The sequence below is a fragment of the Globicephala melas genome, chromosome 8, assembly GCF_963455315.2.
Source record: "Globicephala melas chromosome 8, mGloMel1.2, whole genome shotgun sequence".
NCBI classification, from domain to species: Eukaryota; Metazoa; Chordata; class Mammalia; order Artiodactyla; family Delphinidae; genus Globicephala; species Globicephala melas.
This window is the reverse complement of record NC_083321.1, coordinates 2,478,549-2,503,063: the sequence shown is the minus strand read 5'-3', so window position 1 is coordinate 2,503,063 and position 24,515 is coordinate 2,478,549. Positions and strand designations below refer to the sequence as shown.

At 51.8% G+C, this 24,515-nt stretch overlaps 2 protein-coding genes across 16 annotated transcripts in view; one reads left to right on the top strand and one right to left on the bottom strand.

The window, feature by feature from the left end:
- Nucleotides 1-10,182, bottom strand: part of DHCR7 (7-dehydrocholesterol reductase) — a 60,027-nt gene extending 49,845 nt beyond the window's left edge. For 9 of the 12 annotated variants that reach the window (XR_011377604.1, XR_009564730.1, XR_009564731.1 and 6 more), the window contains exons 1-5: nt 10,091-10,182; nt 5,011-5,140; nt 2,545-2,642; nt 1,747-1,969; nt 204-294 (exon numbers count right to left, since the gene is read on the bottom strand). Coding sequence is in view for 2 of the 12 variants with exons in the window: in XM_070046072.1 (XP_069902173.1) it covers nt 204-294; nt 1,747-1,969; nt 2,545-2,642; nt 5,011-5,037 (439 nt within the window). In the remaining 10 variants the exon portion in view is untranslated. Of the gene's footprint in view, nt 1-203; nt 295-1,746; nt 1,970-2,544; nt 2,643-5,010; nt 5,141-9,803; nt 9,931-10,090 lie in introns of those variants that run through there. The other 3 variants (XR_009564732.1, XR_009564737.2, XR_009564738.2) reach the window with 3 other exon arrangements.
- Nucleotides 10,183-14,081: 3,899 nt separating this feature from the next.
- Nucleotides 14,082-24,515, top strand: part of NADSYN1 (NAD synthetase 1) — a 35,441-nt gene continuing 25,007 nt past the window's right edge. For 3 of the 4 annotated variants that reach the window (XR_009564729.1, XM_060302787.1, XM_060302786.1), the window contains exons 1-6: nt 14,252-14,330; nt 15,414-15,474; nt 16,413-16,582; nt 17,450-17,566; nt 22,904-22,957; nt 23,380-23,469. Coding sequence is in view for 3 of the 4 variants with exons in the window: in XM_060302787.1 (XP_060158770.1) it covers nt 15,472-15,474; nt 16,413-16,582; nt 17,450-17,566; nt 22,904-22,957; nt 23,380-23,469 (434 nt within the window). In the remaining variant the exon portion in view is untranslated. Of the gene's footprint in view, nt 14,331-15,413; nt 15,475-16,412; nt 16,583-17,449; nt 17,567-22,903; nt 22,958-23,379; nt 23,470-24,515 lie in introns of all 4 variants that reach the window. The other variant, XM_030833201.2, reaches the window with a different exon arrangement.

The following is a 24,515-nucleotide window of genomic DNA, read 5'->3' as shown; positions in this document are numbered from 1 at the left end:
GTTCCGACTGAGAAGGTGACTTCCCACCTCGAATCTGGGGCGGTCCCGGGGTGTGGAAATTCTCAGGCAAAGTTTTTACTTTGTCCAGGGGCAGCCTTTGGGATGGAAGCTGCGCGGGGGCGGGGCTGGGGGGAGGCCCCGTGAGATGAAGGGAGGGCAGAGCTGCCACAGGTGGTGGGCAGCAGGGGCGGGGCCCAGCTCACCTGCAGGAGTCATGGCGCCCTCCTGAACGCCCCCCACGTAGCCCGGCAGAAACTTGTGGCAGAAGTCAGGAAGCAGCACGTACAGAAGCACCTGAGACACAGAGATTTTCCGCTGAATCCCCTGTGAGCTGGGGGCCCGCTGTGCTTCGACACAGCCTTGCTTTATTAACCGAGATGATAAATGGGGAGGCGCCGAAGGAACGGGAGAGAGCCTACTCACAGCCAGTCATTCCTTCCAGGAGAGTCTATAGCTCCGGGAGCTCTGGCTGCAGGCTGACTGCGGGCTTTGAAGGGGGCCCTGAACAGGAAACTCATCACTACTCAGAGCGCCCAAGCCGCCTCCCCACGGGACTCGGCCACTCCCCTCGGGAGAACCCACTAGTTCACATTCTGGACGACTCGCCCTTTGAAAGTGTTCGCCGGAAGTGTTCAGTGCGCTCCCAAGCTCGTGCAGCCCTCCCCAATGTCTACTTAGAGAACAGTTTCACCCCCTCCAAAGGGAACCCCACACCCACAAGCAGTCACTCCCCTCGGCCCCTGCCCACCAGCCCCTGACAACCACTAACCCACTCTCTGTCCCTATGCATTTGCCCATCCTGGACTTTTCACATAAACAGAATCAGACAGGATGTATCCCTTTGTTGCTAATTTCTTTCACTGAGCATCGTGTTCTGAAGGTCCGTCCACGCTGTAGCCTGAGTCAGACCTTCATCCCTTTTTATGGCAGAACACCATGCCACCACGTGGATGGATCACACTGTGTGTGTCCATAACTGTCGATGGACACGTGGGCTGTTTCTGCCTTTAGGCTACTGTGCCTCTCGCTGCTCTGAATCACTTTTTACCCAAAGGGACCAAGAGACCTGAAATGAGAGGGAATCTGAAGCTCGAAAGCTGGGAATGTGGGGAGAAACAGCTAGTAGTGGTCAAAGTCTTCCTTTAGAACAGGAAACCCCAGGGCGGGGAGGGGGTGGCATCTCACAGCACCGTTTCCCTGGAAACCTCCTGGGTTCAGATAATAAACACCACCTGCTCACCAAGTTCATGGTGCAGACAGCCTTCTGATGAACTCCTCCTGGTTGGGAGGCCAGTGGGGTCACAGCAGAGCCAAGGCTGTCCTTGGACAGGTCTGTGCAACCACCTGCTGGGGACACAGCCTTGGCTTTGCTGAGACTGAGAGCGGCCCTTTAGGATAAGCTCCCCATTGTGCGTGGGGCTTCCCTGGTGGGCCACGCCCTCACGCTTTGCCACGGGGTCCTGCTTCCTGCTCGGCAGGTCCCCGCAGGGCTGGGCACAGCCCTGAACCTCGAGGAGGCTCCGCGGAAAGCGAGTCAGACACTGAAATGCCACCAGGTGCCCTTGATCTGAAGACAGAGCTAAGTCCCTCGGGCTGCAGGTGATTCCCTGCTGGGTCCCGGGAATGAGGACGCCAGTGTGAGCCAGGACTCCACCCCTGACAAGGGGCCAGGACTGTCCCGGCAGGAGGGGACGCTCTGCAGAGGCGGAGCCCCGCCCATGGTGGCCGGTGGCCGGGAGGGCTGACCTGGAACGTGACCCATGCCACGTAGATCTGGGCCGCTTTCATCGTCACAGGTGGCGTCTTGGCCCAGATGTCTGAGAGTCGAGCCTGCCCAGTGGCGATGTCCACCAAGGGGGCCGTCAGGGAGCAGCTGTACTGGTCGCAGGCCATGATGAAATAGTACACGATGAAGGGTGCAAACAGCAGCAGGAAGGTGACGCTTGCCAGGGAAAACCAGTCCACCTCCCTGCGGGGCGGACGGACGGTAGGAGGTCACGTGGCGCCCTCCCGACCCTCCGACCCGACGCACGGGATGCTCTGCTCCACGTGCAAACCCGCCAGCGCTTCCCAAGAGAAGGCTGTCAGCTCGCAGCGCAAAGGCCCCCACTGCCTGGGGAAGGCACCCCACCTGCATGCTCCACTGTAAGCAGTCTGAAGGCCGACAGACCCGTGGGCACCCCCAGAAAGCCCAGGGCCCAGGGCACGAAAGGCAGAAGGCCTTTCACAACCCAGGTGGCCAGAGGCTTCCCGTTCTGGGCCATGGGGGACATTCACCAAGTCCCCAGCACTCTATCGCTCGACAACCATGACCCCCATGCGCTGCACAGTGAGGGCGGTACGAGGGCACCAGCTGTCCTTGGAATCAGTTTTTAGTTTCTTCTTCTTGTAATTCCTCACTCTCTAAAAGGGGAAACTGCTACTAATGATAGTCTTGCTGATAAAAAGAATTTTTTAAATAGGTTCATGAAATCCCAAAGGCTGGCAACCTCTCACTGAGATTCCACTTTACTTTCTAGCTGGGAAGATGGGTGAGAGCCTTACCAGGCACGGCCCCACTGCCCGTGGGTCGCGGCCTTGCTGACGCTGCCAGGACTCTTGGTTTTGGGATCGTTGGACTGTGACTTTGCAGCCATTGGGCCCTGAGGGAAGGAGACACTGCGTTCAGATCGTCCCGTGACAAACGGACACTGCACCTCACTGCCACTGTTCACGGGCCCCACAGGGCTGGCCTCCTTCATTCACCTATTCTTTATCTTGTCCTAGATGGGAGATTCCAGGCAGGGAAGAGATCAGTGCATCTTAGACTCACTCCTGGAACCCGCAATAACCTCCCACATGGCCCTACTTCTGCTCTTGCCTGTCTCCATTCATTTTCCAACGACAGCAGAACATCCTTCTTACTACGTGAACCCAGACACCTGTGGCTCAGAACCCTCCCACAATGTGCTCCTTCCTCCCCTCTTCCCCACTCTCCCTTCATACCCTCTGCTCCAGGCACAAGGAGGTCTCTACCAATCTTTTTTTTTTTAATTTTATTTATTTATCTGTTATAAGCAGGTTCTTATTAGTTATCTACTTTGTACATATTAGTGTATACATGTGAATCCCAATCTCCCAGTTCATCACTCCACCACCACTACCCCCACCTCCCCGGCCACTTTCCCCCCTTGGTGTCCGTACGTTTGTTCTCTACATCTGTGCCTCTATTGCTGCCTTGCAAACCGGTTCATCTGTACCGTTTTTCTAGATTTCCCTACCAATCCTTAAATGTGGTTTATCTTGTTCATGACACCCGCTACTTCTCAGCTTAGAACACGCTTCACAGGTCTCCTCGTTCAGGTCTCCTATAAAATGTCCCCTCCTCAGTATATGACTTTTTATTTTTCCTGGAGTTAATGGTTGCCTCACTTTTTCCATTTTCTAAGGTCCCTATGCATCTATCACTAACTTTTTTTTCTGAATGCTCTAACAGAGCTATCATACATATTAATAATTTTTCTACATACTCCCAACACAATTTATCATTTCCATTCCTCTCTCCCACCCATAGCCACTCATCTTGTACCAACATACAAGCCAACCAGTGGTCATAATATGCGGGAAGCAGTGACGTCTCCACGTCTAGAACAAGTTCACAATTGTCAAGGTTCCAAATATCAGGCATTAAAAAAAAGATGATCTTAAAAGCTTTCAGAAAAAATCCAGGATTAAGAGTCACACCAGCAGCAGGCTGGATTCTAGAAAACAAGGGTGGAAAACTCAAAATTCTGACGGAAACTTATTTCAACCTACAGTTCTATTCCCAGGTTAACTATTATTCAGAGAAGACACAGGATCCAAGAAAGCTGCTAAAGAAATGCCCAGTGAAAGGACAGGAGGAAGTCCCAAGAGAACAGCTGTGCAGTGGACCAGACAGTAACCGGTCCACACCGGCACAAGACGAACGGCTACAGGGGTGAGGAGGAGAGGAAATGACACATTTTGTTGTGTTCGAGTGTGTAGAACAATCATTGATATGTACGATGGCTCTGTTAAAACACGCAGAAAAAAAATTAGTGATAGATACACAGAAACCTGAGTGTATGGAAAAAGGGAGGCGACCATTGACTCCAGAAAGATCAAAAAGCCATACAAAGGGGGAAAAACACCCAAACCATATGATAGTACATTACTTAGCTTAACAGCAAATAATAATAACTTTGCCAGAACCATGTAAACTCTGATGACTGACTGACTACTAGATGTATAGAAGGAAACGTGTGAAGCTGGGAGCGCTGAAAGGAAATGGTTTAGAGAGAAGCAGGTGAAAACCACACGAAAGTAGCTAAGGGAATGAAAAGTATTCGCTTCTGGGAAGTGAGGCTATGAGATGAGTCACGGAACTGTTCACTTTATATATAAGCCTCTTAACACTGATTTTATTCTAAATGGGAACATGAATTACTTTAATACAACTGTGTATTCATTTACAATTTTTCAGTAATGAAAACTGCAGCCACATAAGTTAATTTACACAGGTTAGTTTGTGGAGCATCTGCGATGTACAAGGCAGGCTGAAGAGTTCTTTATAGGCGGGGACCACCCATCTTTACAGCCCCAAAACACAGAACACCGAGCCTGGTACATAGCAGCTACTCTGATCTAACGTGCTGGAAAGTTGCAAAAGGGCCAGAAATGTACAGGCTGAGAACGAAATGTGGAAAGCCGAAAGGAAGAAGCGTATCTTCTAGGGATTAAAACAAGCCCAGATAATTATTCTGAGCTTATAATAGCGTTCATTCACCCCTCTGTCATAAGCACTGAATTTTTAATAAAGGTGTAAGTAACATCCTTGGCAGGAGATGGCTGAAAATAGGGCACAGGGTGGCATTCTGGATGTAATTTATTGTTTTGCTAAGAGTCAGACGAGAATTGATACCAGGAGCTGAGGGACAAGCTGCCTCTACTTCTCCAAAGCTGAAAAGTCCCTGCCTTTGCCCAGGAGCAGCAGTGCTGAGATGGGCTTACCTCCAACCTCTTACCAAGCGGTTTCATGGCAGAACGCAGGTTTTCCTTCTCGAACTGCCCCCTTTCAAGTCACTAGATTCCCACGCTCCACAAGGCCCGCTTGATCCTTTTCAACCCGCTGAGCAATGTCCTGCAGGGGACACGAAGAGACTCAGGGGAACAAAGGGAGATAAGGACCCAGATGGTATTTTCTCGAGGCCCGCCGCTGGGACCAAGTGAAAGGCGCAAGCTCAGCGCCTAGGGGTTCTAAAGCACAAGAGGCCCCCACGGGTGGGGATCCCCCAGGAGAAGGCAATCTCATCACGCAGCTTCTCTGCCTGGCACCCACACCGTCTGCCGAAGAGTAAGCACTGATCAACAACGGGCAGAGCTGGATGGAGGGCTTCAGGGAGGAGTTGTCTTGCAGACGAGCCTTAACACGGCAGACACAGAGCCGGTGAACAGCAACGAGCCAAAGCTGGCTTCTTTGCAGACTCACGCCAGGCAGCGCACGTGCCTCTGAACCGTTTCTACAAGCCATTTGTGCCAGTGACCCGGATCACGCCCCGCTAGAGCCTGCACGTTCCCACCGCACGTTCTAGGAGCCAGTGAGCTCCCAAGAATACAGGGCACCGCTGACAGTAATCTGGGCTCGGAGGCTGGTTCTCAGCAGACGTACCGGACCTGGGACCTTCCTGAGTGTCTTGGGGCATCAAAGCCCCCCCCCCACCACAAACACACATGAGGTTCTGCGCTTGTTGTTAAAGCTGGATAAAGGAGGTTTCGTGTCCACACCCGGGAAGGAGCCAGGGAAATGCCGGGGGGCACCCTGCTCAGCTCCCTGGGCCGGATTTTGAGTTCCACAGGCCAAAGATAAAGGGATGTTTCTCCTGAGGGTTTGGGATGATGTAGTGTGAGTGCCTGACAGTAAGCGTCCATTTCAAAAGCCCTCCACCTTGAATAAACACATAGCCACCAGCAGAACCACCAGATAAGGACCGAGGCGTCCCCCAACCCACGAAGGGCCCTCACTCAGGAAGTCCGGGGTAACCTAGCGACTGACAGCTTGAGTAACCGCGCTGCTCCCTTCCCACACCCTAATTCCTGTTCCTATGCTTTAAATTCACCAATAAAGAGTGACCCCGTGAAGCCCTAGACACCCCGCCCTCAGGCCCTCACGCCCTCATAAAGGCAGAGCCCAGCCCCACACCCGCACCCTCTTTCTACCCACAATCTGGCTGCGTGTACCCACAGGACCCGTGAGCAATAAATCTCGTTCCTCAACGTTCCATGGTGGTTTTTGCTGAAGGCGTCCTGCAATCATGGTGAGAACCTCAAGGGCCAGTCTGGCCACTACATGGCCCGGCGGGGGAGACGTCTGTGGGCTCCTCACAGCAAAGCAGTCCAGGCGAGTGCCTCCAATGTTCTATAGCTGAGAACATCACCATCGACAGCTCGGGGTGCACACAACAGAAGGCTTAAGCCCCGTGGCAGTGCTTTCGGCATCTCGAGGGTCTGGTATTTGGAGATGCATGGCAGGGATGGGATGGCATGGTGAACCCCCAGGAGGCCCAGATGTCACCCTCAAGGCTGCAAGTTCTCCACTAGGCTTGGTTTCCTCATCCGCAAAGTAACTTACTCTGTCGGGTAAATGAGGTCACGGGGCCAAGTGCTCAGAGCCCCACCCAAGCCCCATCAGAGTCCGCCCCAGAGAGTCGGCTACTGCTGACACCACCACCAGCACCACCCAGGCCTCAGGAAGGCTCAGTGGGGCTCACACAGGGCATCGGGGTGACGTTTGGCCTGTCAGAGGTCTAAGGGGGATGCACCTGCAAGGCCCAACCCCAGAGGGTTCTGTTACCCACTGCACAGCTCATCACTCCTCGACGTAGTGGTTTAAAACAACAATCTATCAGGACTTCCCTGGCAGTCCAGCGGTTAGGACTCCATGCTTTCACGGCTAAGGGCACAGGTTCAATCCCCAGTCAGGGAACTAAGATCCCACAAGCTGAGGGGTGTGGTCAAAACAAAACAAACAAACAGTCTTTCGTCCTTTGTTCCCGTGGGTTGGGAATCTGGGGAGGCTGACTAAGTAGCTATGGCCTGGGGTGTCCCGGAGCGGCGGCTCATCACGTGCTCGCTCGGTGTGGGCTAGCTTGGGCTTCCTCCCAGCATGGCGGACTCAAGGCAGTGGGAGGAGGTGCCCGAGCTGCCTTTTCTTCCCCGCGTCAGCCCAGCACATTCATCTGGCTACACTGAGTCACAAGCCCACCAGCTTTCAAGGGGAGGGGAAGCAGGCTCTGACTCCTGATGGGGAAGCCGCAGGGTATTAAAAGAACGTGAGATCCTGGATGATACAACCTATCATAGGTGACGACTATTTATTGAGCATCTACCAAGCTCCAAGCACCCATCAGCTCATAGAATTCCCACCCCAATCCTGGAGAGTTGCCATCATTAGGCCCATTTTACAGATGAGGGGGTTGAGGCGAGGAAAGCGGAACAAGTTGTTAGCACAGACCTACAGGGACAGAGCTGGGTCTGCGTGCACGCCACCCTCTGTGACACACTTGGGAGACTGTGGAGTAAAATTCAGAGTAGTGATGACAAGAGCCAACCTTTCTGAGTCCTGCATCAGGTACTATCCTAACATACATACAGAAACATTTAGTTGGAATGTTATCGGAACAGCAGGGGTTCTGTTTTGGAAATTTGTTAGTCCAAGGAGTGGTAGACACTGAAAAATACAGACATGCCCCAACTTGGACTTAAAGGAATGATACAATTCAGAACCGGTGAGAGTTGGGCAGCTGCTCTCCTGGTGGGAGAACAATTTCAGAGGCCAGGTAGACCTTCAGGTTGACCCAGCATTTACTTGTACGAATTTATCCTGGGACACATACAGATGGCTGTGTAAACCCACAGGTGAGAGAAACACTGACACACCGGTGCAGGGGAATACTCAGCAACTGTTAAAAAGAATGAGCTTAACGTGGCAGAAAGTTCCCTGGTATGTTACAGCACAAGGGCAAGCCGCAAGACGGTCTATCACTAAAAAGCTATTCAAAAAGCCGTATACCCAAACCCTCAGTAGTGTGGGACATCCACGTGGGCTTCCCCCCCCGCCCCGCCTTTTCCTAGTTTGTCTAGTGGACACTTGTATAATAAAAGAATTTAACAACGATGAAATGAGTTGTTGGTACAGCTCTTGGAGTTCTTAGAGCCACAATTCTGGGAACATCTGTGGCTCTCTCCGGGGTCAGGGAGGTCATCTGCTCTCAAGGCATAGGGGAGTGATTTCGGGGGTCATTCTTGGGTTTACCTGCAGCTTTTTTGCATCCCCCCCCCCCAGCCCTCTGCCGATGGTGTGGTCAAATGCAGAGGCTGCTCTTGGCACTGGACAGCTCTGGCCTGGCTTCTCTGGGGAGGGTTGAGGTCCTGGCTGGGGCATGGCAACCCGCTCCTGGGGCGCTTCTGAGGCCTCCAGAAATACATGTGAGCCCTGGAAGGAAATTCCAGAAACGATGACCTCTGATTCGAAAGGGTAAACTGCAGCTTTGACTGCAGGTACAGGGTTTCTGTTTTTTGAAAGCTGCAAAATATACACTCACTGTAACACCATCGCTGCAACAGAAGTCTGAAAGTCAGACAAATCCCCTCAATCCAGCCCCTGGGGTCACTGAATTTTGCTGTGTATTCTCCGGATTGTCACACGATACACACCCACTCTCCCTCCTTTTTCTCCCCCAAAATTCGTTTACCTCTAAATTCTTTTGTAAGTTTGCTTCTTCACTTTCTCTGATCTTAGAAAGCAGCTTTCTACTAGGTAGATCTTCTATGTAAATAGGTAGATCTGCTGCATAAATCTGCCACTTTTTTTTTTTAGCAGCAGTAGTTACATAAAAGGATTTTGTGGGAAGTTTTTCAAGAATTAATTGTGCATGGTTTTTCTGGGTTTCTGCCTGGCAAACCGTCCTGGTTTTTGAGTGGCGAGTGTCCTGCAGGTGGGGTAACTCCATCCTCCCCAGGCCTGTTCCTGCCGCCTTCCTGGGGACCTTCAAGGTGCCTGGGGCTGCTCAACCACCACCTGGCCTCTGCAAACCCCAAGCTTCTCAGCTTCTCATCCCCACCCCCACCCCCCTACTAAATGCAGGCATTGCCGACGGGGCTCTTCCCCCCAAACCAAAGTCATGTAGCCGGTATCTCTGGGTTTGAACCCCGGCTCTGCCGCTAAGTACACGACTCTACACGTCACTTCACCTCTCGGGAGCCTCAGTCTCCTCATCTGTAAGATGGGGGCGATGCCAAGTACACAGGTTGTTCTCAGAATTAAGGTCTAAGCACCCAGCCCAGTGCCGGACACTCAGGAAACACCCAGTAAATAACAGGTCTCACACACCACTTTTGATAAACACGATTCCTCATTTCCAACTTTCCTGTCTCCTTTCTTTACCTTTTGTCGGGAATCTCACCAGAGCAATTCCTACCCTTAAAAACCTTTTTCATAAAATTATAAAATGTCCAGGAAAGAGGCAATACATCATTATTTAAGTTAGTCGGGAAAGCTGGAAAAGAAAAGAGGGAGCGTTTGGTCTTTTGTGAGCACTCCCTGCCCTGCCCGCCGTGCATCGACCCCCCCTCACCCCCCCCCATTAATCTATTCCTAGTAAAGCAATTCAGAGTCTCCTGCTACCTGCTCCCACCTTCTCAGTGAGCAAAGACAAATTATCCGCGTTTCCTCAACAGAAAACTGCATCCGCTCACGCGGGGCACCCGAAGAAGGAACCGGCCCACTCGGCGCAGGAAGCACCCACCTGGCTCCGCCCCGGCTCCTCCGGGATCTCCCGACCACCGGGGGACGGAGCATCTCCGAAAGGCCGTCTTCGGGTGGCCAACCTGCGCCCCTAGATCTCCGGCCTCTGCTCACCTGCACGCACGCACCCCTGCCCACCTGAGCACGCATCTCCTCCTCGCCAGAGCACTAGCCCCCCTCCACGCTCCTGCGCGCACCCATCCCACCCCTGACCTGCGCACGCCCCCGGACCTGCTCGCCCCCCGCTCCCCTGCGCGCGTCTCACACTTGCGCAGCTGGCCCGCTTACCTGAGCGCCAGTCTCCGCGCCCGGCTCCCCACCCGCTCCTACTCGCGCGCTCCAGGCCGGTCGTCCCAAGATGTGGCGTAATGGCAGATGACCAATCGGAGACGGGCCCTGTGAGGCCCGGCGCCCTCGCGCCCCGCGATTGGCCGCGGCGCCTCGCCCCACCCCCTGGGCTGACTCCGGGCCACCGCGCGCTCCATTCGGCAGCCGCTGGGCACGAGATTGACAGCTGAGGGCCCGTCCCGCGCACAGCCTCCCTAAGGGCCGGGGAGCCCCGCCCAGGCTAGGGGGGTGGGGAGGGGGGGTGGGGAGAGGATTCGTCCCCACCGGTGGTGGTGGGCAAGCGGCTTAGATCCCCAGCCTCAGTTTCCTCTTCTGCCAATGGGGCTTCAAAGGCGCGCAGCCCACGCTGAGCCTGTGGTGTACAGATTGCCGGGTCCACAACAACCCACAAAACAGACCAAAATCCCTGCTCTTGGGGCGCACGCGCGGTAGTGGTGGTGCGTAATCAATAAACAATCGGGCAGGCAAATAGGGTGTCAGATGGTGGAAAGTGGTGTGGAGATCAAAACAGGGTGTGTGGGTAGCAGTTTTATTCAGGCGTGTCAGGGAGAGCCCGCCGCTAGGAGGCCACCCCAGGCCTTCCCCAGGAAGGGACAGGGAGGTGGAGTTTAGGGTGCGCTCACAGTGTGCAGGGCTGGGTGGAGAGAGAAGCTGAGTGGGGATGCGAGCAGCAGCTTAGGTCAACCACGTGGGGAAGCCCCCTAATAAGACAGCCCCTCAGAGTTGTCCCCTGGGCAGTGATAAGAGAAATGTTCACAGGTCAAGGTGTGAGGGGGTCATTCCGGCTTGCACGTGGTTCACCCTGAACTCCAGGCTCACCAAAACAGCCTGTTTGTGGCCCATTAAACGTGTGCTGTACATCTGCTTTAACCATTCAAGAAAAGAATGCGTTTAAAAATCAAAAGGGAGTGACTATGGTTCAGGCATTTGAAATGGATCTGGGTGGCCTTTGTGGACATGGTTTCAGGCCTGTTCCTACATCACTGAGAACCTGAATTTTCTGGACTGTGTCAGCCTCGAGGACACCACCAGCTGTTCTCAGAACGATAGCTGCTGGCTGCCCGCTGTAACCTTGAAAGGCTCGAGGTCTCCTCTTGTAACTATGCAACCATGTTGGACCCCAACCAATCCTTGCTTAACAAGCGCTCTTACTTCTTGCCAACTGCAATTTCAATTCTTAACAAACAACTTTTCTCATTTTGGGGGGTTTTGCCTTTAGAAGCTTCTCCCATTTTATAGTTTTAATCGCTTCTTTTTTTTTTTTTTTGCGGTACGCGGGCCTCTCACTGTTGTGGCCTCCACCGTTGCGGAGCACAGGCTCCAGACGCGCAGGCCCAGTGGCCATGGCTCACGGGCCCAGCCGCTCCGCGGCATGTGGGATCTTCCCAGACCGGGGCACGAACCCGCGTCCCCTGCATCGGCAGGCGGACTCTCAACCACTGCGCCACCAGGGAAGCCCTGAATCGCTTCTTGAATCAGCGTCTCCTGGGCTCTAATCCTCAGTTTGCCTCAAATAAAACTCTTCTATTCCTCTTATAGGTTGGTTTATTGATTATTTCTGTGGACAGCAGGAATGGCCAAGCCTCCTTCATATACCCCTGCCCTAGCAAGGGCATGACCTCGGGTTGGGCAGCTGTGCAACCCAGGCAGCCCCTGGAGGGGAGGGGAGCTGAAGGTGTCTGCTGCTGACCCCAACTTCCAACATCTGGGGCATCGGTTTACTGGCAGAGGGATCTGGATGGCCATCTCTGTGTCCCTCACAGAGACATGTTTTTCCCCTGTAGTCTTTTATTTTGAAAATGTCCAACATGCAAACCAGTTGAATAAATAGTAAAGTGAACACCCACATACTTAGATTCAGCAGCCGTCAACAGTTTGCCATATTTAATTTCTCTCTCTCTCTCTCTCTCTCGCTCGCTCGCTCGCTCGCTCGCTCTGTAGGTGTGTGTATCCCCTCCTTCCCCCCCTCCCCGAACCACTAATTAGCTACAGATGATACCTCCCTCCTGAATATTTCAGTATCCAGCTCCTAAAAACAAGGACATTCTTCTACTTTACCAAAATAGAATGAGCACACGCTGGAAATTTAACATCCATTCCATGCTATTGTCTAATATATTACCCATATTCAGCTTCCTGCAGTTGTCCCAGTCATGTTGTTTGTTGCTCATTAAAAACACCCAGGATCCAATCGGGGAACCACACTGTGCATTGAGCTCGTCAGCCTGCCTTCATCTACACCACTGCCCCAGCAGTACTTTCTAGTTCGCTTTATTGTTTCTTTTCCGTCCTTGACAATTTTGAAGAGTCAAGGCTGGCTTTTCACAGCAAGTCTCTTGATTGGGTTTGGCTGTTGTCCTTGCTTTTAGGTTATGCATTGTGGGGCAGGATGATATGCTACCCAGATGTCGTATCTTCACGCATCCTAGCAGGAGGCAACATGCTGTCACTTTGTCCCTTTGTTGATGGTAAGTTTGATCGTGTGGTTCAGGTGGTATCCGCCAAAGGTCTCCATTTTTCCTTTCATGATTAACGCGTAAGCTGTGGAGTGATACTTTGAGACTGGAAATACACTGCTCACAAATAACCCTCGGTCCAATTATCTAGCATTTAATGATGACTCTTGCCTGAACCAAACTACTGGATGCAAAAAGGGTGATCTAACTTCCTCAACCTTTCAATATTTATTTGTTGGCATTTTTCTGTAAAGGATTTCCCTCTCTTAATTTTTTGTCAGAATGGACGAATAGATTTTTTGCTCATTGAGTTACGATCCTGTACTGTCATTTACTTTTTTTTAAAGTTCCCATATTGTCCCATACTTGGCCAGTGGGAACCCCTCCAAACTGATTCTTCCTTTTCAAATAACACGTTCCCATCATTTTTGGAGAACGTCCTTATTTTCTGCTCCAACCAGACATTGGAGGATTTGCTCCTTCCCTGCCCAAAGCCTAGAATCAGCCATGGTTGGCAGGAGATATTTGAGCATACTGGAAAGAACTGAGGTATTTCTAGCAATGAAAACTGCCCCAAAGGGTCGAAGTGAGGATTAAATGAACATATAAACATTTTTGTGGTTTTCTGAAATTTCCAAATGGAAGCTCATGAACAAGCATTACTTTATAAACAGGATACACGTTTGTCTGAAATGTGAAAACGTGTACAGTACGTATGGCAGAGGCAGCATTGCAAACCAGTAGAAAAGGATGGCCTATTCCATCAACGATGGTCAGCCAGCTACTTATTCACAAGGGGAAAAAAATGAATTCCTACCCTAAGGGGACTAAAGGGTGAAATGTGAAAACAAAACCTGAAAAACTGCTGGTAGTGAATAGGTTCAAATGCTTCAGAGAGGAAATTGGGTAACATTTAGTAGAGTTGCACGTGTGCATATCCTACGCCTGGCGAGCGAGGCGCAGGTAAGTGCAGCTCCAGGGGAAACTGGCAACGGTAGGCGGCGTAGAGAAACTAGCTGCCCTCACACGGGATGCATTACAGGAATGAAAATAGCAGTGCGCGTGTGTGCTGGCACAGCGCTGCTAACTTAAATGAACGGATGAAGTGGGCTTTATTCCTACAGTGCAGTGACAAATGCAGAAATAACCAAAAGAACGTAATTAATATCACGGGGGAAAATAAAGTTGCACAAGCGTATTAAGATGCAGTTTGCGGGGAGGTATGGGGGCACGCGGGCGGGCCGGCCCCTCTCCACCTGCGCTCCAGGACTTGGCGACCGTCCCACCTGCCCGGTCAGAGTCGGGGCGGCGCGGGCGGGGGTAGCGCGCTGGCACCCTTGCCGAGCACTCGCGGCTCCGCGGGCCTCCCTCCTGCGCAGGCGCGGCGGAGAGCTCGGCGGGCGGGGCGGGGCGGGGCGGGGCGAGGGCGGGGCGGGGCGGGGCGAGGGCTGGGCGGGGCGGGGCGAGGGCGGGGAGATCGCGGCGGGGCCTGACGCTGGGGCTCTGCTGTCCTGTCCCTGCAGGGCCTGGCGGGACGGGACGGGGCAACCCGGAAGGACACAAGCCGCGGCCGCCTGTCTCCCTAGAACAGAAAGACCCACCGTCCGGCCGGCCTTTTGCCCAGGAGACTGCAGCCAGGATGGGCCGGAAGGTGACCGTAGCCACCTGCGCGCTCAACCAGTGGGCCCTGGACTTCGAGGGCAATTTGCAAAGGATTTTAAAGAGTGAGTCTAGGGGCGGCGTGGGGCAGAGGGGCGAAGGTCCATTCTGGCCGCCAGGCTTGCTGTGACGCACACGCAGCCTTGCTCTGGAGAAACTCTAGGCCGTTGGCATGGGGACAGATAAGATAAGCTATCTTATGACCACGCCTTTGCCCGTAAGTGCCCGGGTCCTCCTCATGAATGGGGGTGCGGAGTGGGTTACAGTGCCTGGGGACACGTGGTACGTACGCGTGGTAAGAAAAGTCTGGCCGTGGAGGTGGAGGTGGGAGGGCTGGGGTGAACCTGTCCTCAAATATCTTCGGGGTCGCATGTGACATTTCTAGAGCTGAAACCGACCCAAAGAGGGAAGTGGAATAGGGGTGAGCCCCCCAGCTTAGAGACTAGGTGTGGTCCTTGTGTGTGTGTGACGGGGGTCCCCATACAGTTGTCACCTGCACCAGCTCACCTTTGAAAGCGCAAGTTTGCACTGTTGACATCTACACCTGAAGTGGGGCTGCCCTGGGCGACCCTACAGGCTCGGCCGCCTCAGACTGGCTGTCCTAAGCTGGTTACTGCAGCAGAGTTGCCAACCGCAGTAAAAACATAATGATTCAGGTGAGGGCATCTTAGCAGCCATGTGCCTCGGACCTTCATCCTTCTTGTTTTTTTCGATCTCAACCTGCTTTCATCTCATCAGAGCTCAGAGCAAATCTAGTTGGAGTGAAGAGAGGCAGTCTCGGTGGCCAGGGCTGAGTCTCCACTTGGCCAGCCTTTCCTCCCCGGCCTGCTGCTCAAACCCAGAGGCGGCTGGTACCTGCTGCTGGTGCCTTTGGGTCCCGTCTTCTCCCTACACAGGGTGTTCTGCATCTGCTGGTTAATAAACTACCAGTGTGTGACTCCCCCCTCGCCCCGCCCTGCTCCTTCTTGGTGCTGAGGGTCAGCCCTGCAGGCCCTGCCTGTGTCTCTCATTTCCTGCAGGTGTCAGCAGGGTCTGGGAGATGCCCTTTTGTTTTTTACGACACCTATGGCAGCGAGACAGTTGGATCTGCCTTTGGACCCGTTGTGGGTGCTGAAATTGCCCCTCTTTCTCTCTCTCTGTACATGTAGGTATTGAAATTGCCAAGCACAAAGGAGCAAGATACAGGCTTGGACCAGAACTGGAAATATGGTGAGAGCAGAACACACAGAAACCCCAGGGTGGGCAGGTAGAGGCGTCTATATCAGCTCTCCTCCGCCGAAAGTGCAAGGAAGGAGGTGGCGGGCCTTGAGAACTGCGGACATGCAGGCCCATCTAGGAGACCATCAGAAGCCCGTGAGTGTGCGTGCTTGGCACACTTGAACAAGAGCAGGCCCAGCAAGGCTGGGTGATCCCAGGTTCCTATGTCGGGTAACACAGGAGCTCGTAGAGAGGCAGACTTTTCCCAGTCCGGGGCTGATGTCAAAGCTGGCTGGACGTCTGGCATTGCATTGATGTTTGATATCACATGTGGCCTGGGAGGTACGGAAGTGACAGCCTCTGAGGCAGGAGTCTGTCCTGAGAGGAAAGGGCATCCCAGGTCTGGACCCCATTTTCATCTAAGAATCAGGCTCTCCCCCTGATCAGAACCAGAGGCTGAGAGGAATGCTTTTCAAGGCATTAAGGGTGGCAAAGGCCAGTTTGGGGGTTTGTGTTCACGTGTGCAAAGTTTGCTCGGCGTTTGCAACATCACTTCCGGGCCATGCGTAGTGGGAAGGACCTTGTGAAGATTTAAAAGTGGTTTACAGAGAATTCCCTGGCAGTCCAGCGGTTAGTACTTCACGCTGTCATTGCCGGGGGTCGGGGTTCCATCCCTGGTTGGGGACCTAAAATCCCACAAGCCATGCGGTGTGGAAATAAGACAAAATGAAGTGAAATAAGATAAAATAGTAAATAAATAAAACAACATAAAATAGTACTTCACAAATTCTGTACATTTCGTTACTGGGACTCCCAGACTCAGAAATTACTCTCCACCCGCTTCCCCTGTTAGGACCTCATTGAGCATTGTATTAGTTTTTTCTGGAGCTGCTGTAACAAAGTTTCACAAACTGGATGGTTTAAAACGGCAGGAATTTATTCTCTCACAGTTCAGGAGGCCCGAAGTCCCAAATCAAGGTGTCAGCAAGGCCCTGCTTCCTCCAGGGGATGGTCCTTCCTGCCCCTTCAAGCTTCTGGTTCCCAGTTCTTTGTCTTGTGGCCGCATCCCTCCAGCCGCAGCCCCGTCTCTTCTCCATGGCGTTTCCTCCTTCTGTTTCATGTAAGGACACTTGTCACTGGCTTTAGGGCCAGGGTCATCTCATCTCCAGATCTTTCACTTACATCTCTAAAGACACTTTTTCCAAATGACGTCACATCCACAGCTTCTGGAGGTTAAGGCATGGACACATCTTTTTGGGGGACACCATTCAGCCCCCTACAAGCTTCCGTATCTATAGCAAGAAACTCAGGAGTAGCTGTGTGAGTGGCATTCGAATGATTATTCATGGTCCCTTTGCCCGAGGAATGTTTTTCTCTGGGTCCAGCTTTGTTTCTTTCGCATCCCTTTCTTGTAGATTAGTGGGATTTGGGCTACATTGAAGGTTAAAAAAAAAAAATCCAAGAGCAGACACTTTTTGACATGAGAGAGAATTTCTCATTGTAACTGACAACTTTGAGAAGTGGATGGGGCCCAGTCCATGAATTTCCAATAAAGAGCATCGTTTTGGGGGTTTTTTTTGTAGCAGTGATTCCAAGTCTGGCTGCACAATAGAATCTCCTGGGAGGCTTTATAAAGATACCAAGGGGCTTCCCTGGTGGCGCAGTGGTTGGGACTCCGCCTGCCGATGCAGGGGACGCAGGTTCGTGCCCCGGTCCGGGAAGATCCCACATGCCGCGGAGCAGCTGGCCCGTGAGCCATGGCCACTGAGCCTGCGCGTCCGGAGCCTGTGCTCCGCAACGGGAGAGGCCACAACAGTGAGAGGCCCGCGTACCGCAAAAAAAAAAGAAAAAAAAAAAAAGATACCAAGGCCTGGGTTGCACCCCTGCATGTTCTGACTCCTAGGCCCCTAGGCCCCTGCCCCACCCCTGCCCCCGGGCCCACCCGGTGTGTCTCAGGGGTTCACTGTCCTGCTCCCTCCCTCTGCAGTGGCTACGGTTGTTGGGATCATTATTACGAGTCGGACACCCTCCTGCATTCGCTCCAGGTCCTGGCTGCCCTTCTGGAATCTCCAGTCACTCAGGATATCATCTGTGATGTGGGAATGTAAGTGCTGGCGTGAGCATGGGGAAAGGCCGGCTTGGAAAGAGGCAAGTTCAAGGGCGTCGTATGTCTGGAGCCATCCTAACATCAGGGAGGTGGAATCTGCACAGTTCAAAGATACAGAAGGCCTCTTGTGGAGGAGTGGGCTTTGTTCCCTCTCTAGCCCTGCAGGTACCAACTCCCCCAGCGGAGGCCGCTCCTGGGAGATTTTTTTGTATGTTCTTCCAGATGCTACTGTGCATGTGGGAGCACGCTTTGCACAGCTGGGAGCACAGGGTCTCCCTTTCACATGTATAGCTCTTTCTTTACTTAACGGTAAGTCTTGGGATGGTTCCACATCACTCCATATCGACCTGCTGACCATATGGTTCCAGGGGGTGTAGGTATATATAGCTTTCATAGCTGTAGGTGCATAGGTGTACGTTCCTCCATGTGGTCCATGTGGTATATAGGTCCATAGGTGTAGGTTCCTCCATGTGGTCCATGTGGTATATAGGTCCATAGGTGTAGGTTCCTCCATGTGGTCCATGTGGTATATAGGTCCATAGGTGTAGGTTCCTCCATGTGGTATAGGTCCATGTGGTATATAGGTCCATAGGTGTAGGTTCCTCCATGTGGTCCATGTGGTATATAGGTCCATAGGTGTAGGTTCCTCCATGTGGTCCATGTGGTATATAGGTCCATAGGTGTAGGTTCCTCCATGTGGTCCATGTGGTATATAGGTCCATAGGTGTAGGTTCCTCCATGTGGTATAGGTCCATGTGGTATATAGGTCCATAGGTGTAGGTTCCTCCATGTGGTCCATGTGGTATATAGGTCCATAGGTGTAGGTTCCTCCATGTGGTCCATGTGGTATATAGGTCCATAGGTGTAGGTTCCGTAAGTGTAGGTCCGTATGGTGTACGTTCCCTAGATGCAGGTTCCATAAGTATAGATGTATATGATGTAGGTTCCATGGCTGTAGGCCCGCGTGGTGTACAGGCAGACCTTGGAGACCTTGCAAGTTTGGTTCCCGACCACTGCAGTAAAGCCAAATATGGCAATAAAGTGAGTCACAAAGCTTTTGCTTTCCCAGTGTATATAAAAGTTACATTTACATTATACTGTAGTCTATGAAGTGTGCAATATTATGTCTAAAAATATACGTACTTACGTTACTTACAAAATACTTTATTGATAAAAAATGCTAACCATCATCTGAACCTTCAGGGAGTTGTAATCTTTTTCCTGGGGGAGTGTTTGAAATATTGCGAGAATTACCAAAATGTGACACAGACTGGAAGTGAGGAAAAGCTGTCGGAAAAATGGCGCCAATACACTTGCTCAATGCAGGGTTGCCACAGACCTTCAATTAAAAAAAAAAAAAAAAAAAAGCAGTACCTGCAAACCACAGTAAAGCAAAGTGCGATAAGACGAGGTCTGCCTGTAGGTCCATAGCGTGTAGTTTCCACGGGTGCAGGTCACGTGGGTAGGGCTCTGGCCTAGGACTATTGTTGAGTGTGTCTGTGATGTGCTTTGCGTAACCAGAGCCCACTGGCGGGCCTTTATGTTGTTTCTGTTTGCATCCTTCACTCTGTGTCACGTGGTGTGGATGTGGCCGAGTTTGCTTCCTTTTCCTCGGCCCTGCACGTGGGCTGCACTGCCTTTTCAACCTGCTGCGACATCTGTGTAGTAGGTCTCTTTTGAGCAGTGAACAGATGAGATTTTTAACCCCGTTTGTTCACATTTACTATCATTCTTGACACACGGACCATGTTTGTGTCCTCTTTTGCTGCTGTGTGACAGAGTACCACAGATGCGACACACAGAACCACACAAATCTGTTGCCTTGTGGGTGTGGAGCTCAGAAGTCTGAAACGGGTCAGCAGGGCTGGGCTTCTGGAGGCTGTTGGGGGAGCATCGGTTTCCTTGGAAGAGTCCAGCTCAGGAGGCCCGCTCGCATCCCTTGGCTCGTGGCCCCTCCCCCTCCGTCCCTCTTCAAAGCCAGCGATCATATCACTGCAACCCCTGCTTCCACTGCCACGTGCCCTCCAACTGTCCCTCCGCCCTCACAGAAGGACCCTTGTGGTTATGATGAGGGCCCCAGAGAGTCCGGGAGAATCTCCCATCTCAGGGTCTGTAACTTTGTTATATCGGCGAGGTACCCTTTGCCGCATGAGGTGACATGCTTGCACGTCCTAGGTATAGGGATGGGGACATCATTGGGGGCCTTTACGCAGCCCACCACATGGACTGATTCTGGCCACTTTATTTTATTTTATTTTATTTTACATCTTTATTGGAGTATAATTGCTTTACAATGGTGTGTTAGTTTCTGCTTTATAACAAAGTGAATCAGTTATACATATACATATGTTGCCATATCTCCTCCCTCTTGCATCTCCCTCCCTCCCACCCTCCCTATCCCACCCCTCTAGGTGGTCACAAAGCACCGAGCTGATCTCCCTGTGCTATGCGGCTGCTTCCCACTAGCTATCTATTTTATGTTTGGTAGTGTATATATGTCCATGCCACTCTCTCACTTTGTCACAGCTCACCCTTCCCCCTCCCCACATCCTCAAGTCCGTTCTCCAGTAGGTCTGTGTCTTTATTCCTGTCTTACCCCTAGGTTCTTCGTGACATTTTTTTTTCTTAAATTCCATATATATGTGTTAGCATACGGTATTTGTCTTTCTCTTTCCGACTTCACTCTGTATGACAGACTCTAGGTCCATCCACCTCATTACAAATAGCTCAATTTCGTTTCTTTTTATGCCTGAGTAATATTCTATTGTATATATGTGCCACATCTTCTTTATCCATTCATCCGATGATGGACACTTAGGTTGTTTCCATCTCCTGGCTATTGTAAATAGAGCTGCAATGAACATTGTGGTACATGACTCTTTTTGAATTATGGTTTTCTCAGGGTATATGCCCAGTAGTGGGATTGCTGGGTGGTATGGTAGTTCTATTTGTAGTTTTTTAAGGAACCTCCATACTGTTCTCCATAGTGGCTGTACCAATTCACATTCCCACCTCTGGCCACTTTATTAAATGTCCTAGTCATCATGGCTTTTTCTTTTTTGTTTTTCCTGTTGTCTTTTGTGTGTTTTCTTTGTTCCACTTTCCTCTGCTGGCCTTGAACTTATAATCCGATTATAATTTTTCTGCTTTTTGTCCTCGAAGTGCTAACAGTCATATTTTTCTTTGGAAATCCAGCATTTATCTGGATCTGTAAGCACCACTGAAGAAAACAACCGTCATACCATGATGTCATGGATATTCTCCGTCTGAAATTGTCTTTACAAATTATCCTCCAGGAAAAAGGTGCTGAGCCTCCTTCCTGCCCTGTTTCTGAAGGCGTATTATCCTTAGCTGATCACAAAGGGCTAGCTCAAAATAAAGAAAACTTAAAAAACAAAATAGAATCTTAAAACGCACAATAACTTTTTTTTAAAAAAAAGATCTTATTTGTTTGTTTTCATGACTGAGGAAGGTGAACTCTCTTGTTTGTTTTTGGCCGTTTGCGACACTTGTTCTTTAGCCTACAGTTGAAGTGTCTAATTTATTTTAAGAGTTCTTTATGTGTGAATAATATCAACCCATCCCCACATACGATAAAAATACTTTTACTTGTATGTTGTTTGCTGTTTAACTTTATGCGTTGAGCTTTCAATTTTCTGTTTGTTTTTGTTCAAGAGGCTTACTCCAATTGGAAATCGGATATTCACTGAGGGTCTCTGTTTTGTTTAAAATATAAGTTTACCTCCTGCCTTGAACACATTTTTTTTTTTTTTAGTTTATTTACTTATTTATTTATTTTTGGTTGCACTGGGTCTTCGTTGCTGCGCGCGGGCTTTCCCCAGTTGCAGCAAGCAGGGGCTACCCTTCGTTGTGGAGCACGGGCTCCAGGTGCGTGGGCTTCAGTAGTTGTGGCTCACAGGCTCCAGAGCACAGCCTCAGTAGTTGTGGCGCACATGCTTAGTTGCTCCGCGGCATGTGGGATCCTCCCAGATCAGGCCCTGAACCCGCGTCCCCTGCATTGGCAGGCGGACTCCCAACCACTGCACCACCAGGGAAGCCCTTGAACACATTTTTGTATAAATGTGAACACAGGCAGTTTTTGGTTTGGCCTGGGGAGGATTAGAAACCACAGCGGTGGGAGTCCTTGCTGGTGGCATCCGTGTGTCGTGGCCACAACTGGGGGCACCCCCGCCTGCATCCCGTCCTTCAGTCCCTCTGGGAGGAGGAACCCAGGGTAGCGAGACTTAGCCAGTGCAAAGCGGGATTGGGACCTGGCCACCTGACTTGATAGCGCACACTATTAATGGCTGGTTTTATTTCCTCCTCCATCACTCATGTCCCAGGGCATTTATTTATTTGCCTTATTAATTTTATCTGACAACCCATCGTCTTAGGTACCCCTTAAGGCCATCTTCCCGTGGTGCCTGATGCCTTCTGCCCTGAGCGCCTGCGCTCTCACCCTGAGCTGGGCTCCAGCACCTGGGCTTTGCCCAGCTCTGCCTTCTCTGCCATCTCTGCCCAGCTCTGCCCAGCTGTGCCCCAGCTCTGCCCAACTCTTCCCAGCTCTGCCCCAGCTCTGCCCCATTTCTGCCCAGTTCCGCCTAGCTCTGCCCCAGCTCTGCCCCATCTCTTCCCAGCTCTGCCCCATCTCTGCCCCATTTCTGCCCAGCTCCGCCTAGCTCTGCCCCACCTCTGCCCCGTCTCGACCCAGCTGTGCCCCAGTTCTGCCCCAGTCACTGGCCCCAGAGCACCCCAGCCTCTGGAGCTTTGATCCCCTCCCCTGCAGAGCAGGAGGGTACCAGGTGGTCCGGGAGGAGATGTAAACACAATGTCTATGCTGAGAAGGGTCCAGACAGAGGGGTGAGTAGATCTGCTCAGGGCCCACCACTCCCCACCCCAGCCCCGGCCCCTCGGACCCGTGGCCCCTGCCCTGCAGCCTGCATTCTGGGGTGGGGGGTGTTCGGGTCAGGAGAGGTGCTGGGAGGGAGAATTGGGGAGGCACAGGGGCTAGTGCCTGAGGCCAGCAGGGGACGAAGAGGTGATGTGACAGCAGGGGTGTGAGAAGGGGAGGGAGGGAGCCACTGGAAGGTCCGAGAACCTTCCCGAAGGAGAGGAGGAGCCCTGAGCAGGGAGGGACCTGGTGCTCTGTTTAGAAGACGCTCTCCCATTTAGGGCCTACGCTGTGGCGGAAACACTTGGGCTTGTTGTTAACTTTGGTTTGAGAAAGCCACAGGGGGGCCTTCTGATTCTCACAAAGGACGGAGAAGCTTCACATCGAAGCAGACACACAGCTCTGCTCTTTGCCAACGAGCGCGTGGTCCCCTCTCTCCACAGGCCCGTGATGCACCGAAATGTCCGCTACAACTGCAGGGTGATCTTTCTCAACAGGTAGGTGACCGCCGGGAGCAGTGACCCGCCTGCCTCCGCTGAGCTCTAGGGGCCTGCGGGCACTCGTGCCAGTGCCCTGGGGCACGGTCCCTGGGGGCCCTGTGCAGGGAGGCTTCTTCTGGAACTACCTTAGTGGGGGCTGGTGTACCAGGCGGGTGACTCGAGTGGCACTGCTCCTGGTCTCCGCCACCACGGACACCTTCAGGTATTAGAAAGAGAGAGGCCATGGGGTTGGGTGTGGGGACACATGGCCCCACTGCTGGGAGGTCAGTCCAGGGAGAGAGGCCTTGTCATGTCCCCTCGCGCCCCTGCCGGGTCTTAGCTGCCCTGTGCCCGTCGACTGTCGGGGTGCACGGACCGGCAGCTGCTTCTCGGCAGGGGTCGTGTTCATCTCAGGTGTGGCCTTGTCCCCCTGCCTGTAGGAAGATCCTGCTCATCAGACCCAAAATGGCCTTGGCCAACGAGGGCAACTACCGAGAGCTGCGCTGGTTCACCCCGTGGTCCCGGAGCCGGTGAGTCGCTGCCCGATGCCGGGAGCCAGGTCTGTGACTGCTCCTCGAACGCTTGTGAAGCGTCTTCCTGCGCGTAGCTTGTGCAGGTCGCGGGGGAGATAGACAAGGATTCCGGGCAGAGTCCCTGCCCCGCAGTACCTGTCACTTAGCTATAGCTGCTTTGACCCTGCCGATTAATTTATAGCCCACTTATCAGAGACCACATGAAACTCTCAGTCACCAGTCACCCATCCTCCGTCATTGTACATCTGACCCTGTATATCACGGTTTCCCAGCTCCAGCCCCATCGCTTTAGGCTGGATCCTTCTTGTCGTGGGGGCCTGTCCTGTGCATGGAAAGGTGTATAGTGGCATCCCTGGCCTCCACTGATAGACACGTCCATTTGTGACAATTTAAACTGTCTTCAGACATGGCCAAGTGTCCCCTGAGGACAGAATCCTCCCCAGTTGAGAACCCCTGCCCTATATTCTTCTTAGAGTTATTCCTGTCTGTTTATTGTTGCTGCTGTTACAAGTGGAATTTTATGTAGGAAAAGTTGAGATTTTGTGTGTTGCTTTTGTAATTGGCCACCTTACTACATTCTCTTATTGGGTCTAGTAGTTATTCTGTTGATTTTCTTAGTTCGTTTTTTTTTTCAGGTCGAAATTCTATAATAGAAAACTAATTTTACTTCTTTCTAATATTTACATCCCTCAGTTCATTTTTGAAACTACTTTTCTTGGCCAGCGTTTCTAGAACAATATTCTAGATCATTTCTAGAACAAATGTCTTTGATAACAGGCATTTTTGTCTTTTTCCCAACTTGACTTGGAAAGCTCTTCCTGTTTCTGATTTGGTTTCAGATTTATATCCATCCTTAGTTATTTTTACTTTGGGGATTTAAAATTAATTGAGAATGGTTGTTGAATTTATCAAATTTCTTCTTAGCATATGTTGAGATGAACATGGTAAGTCTTTGCATGTCTTTATAAGCTCCAAATGGATGTGGAATGTTAAACTTTGTTTCCGTTTGCTAGTATCTATTCAGGATTTCCCTCTCTTCCCTA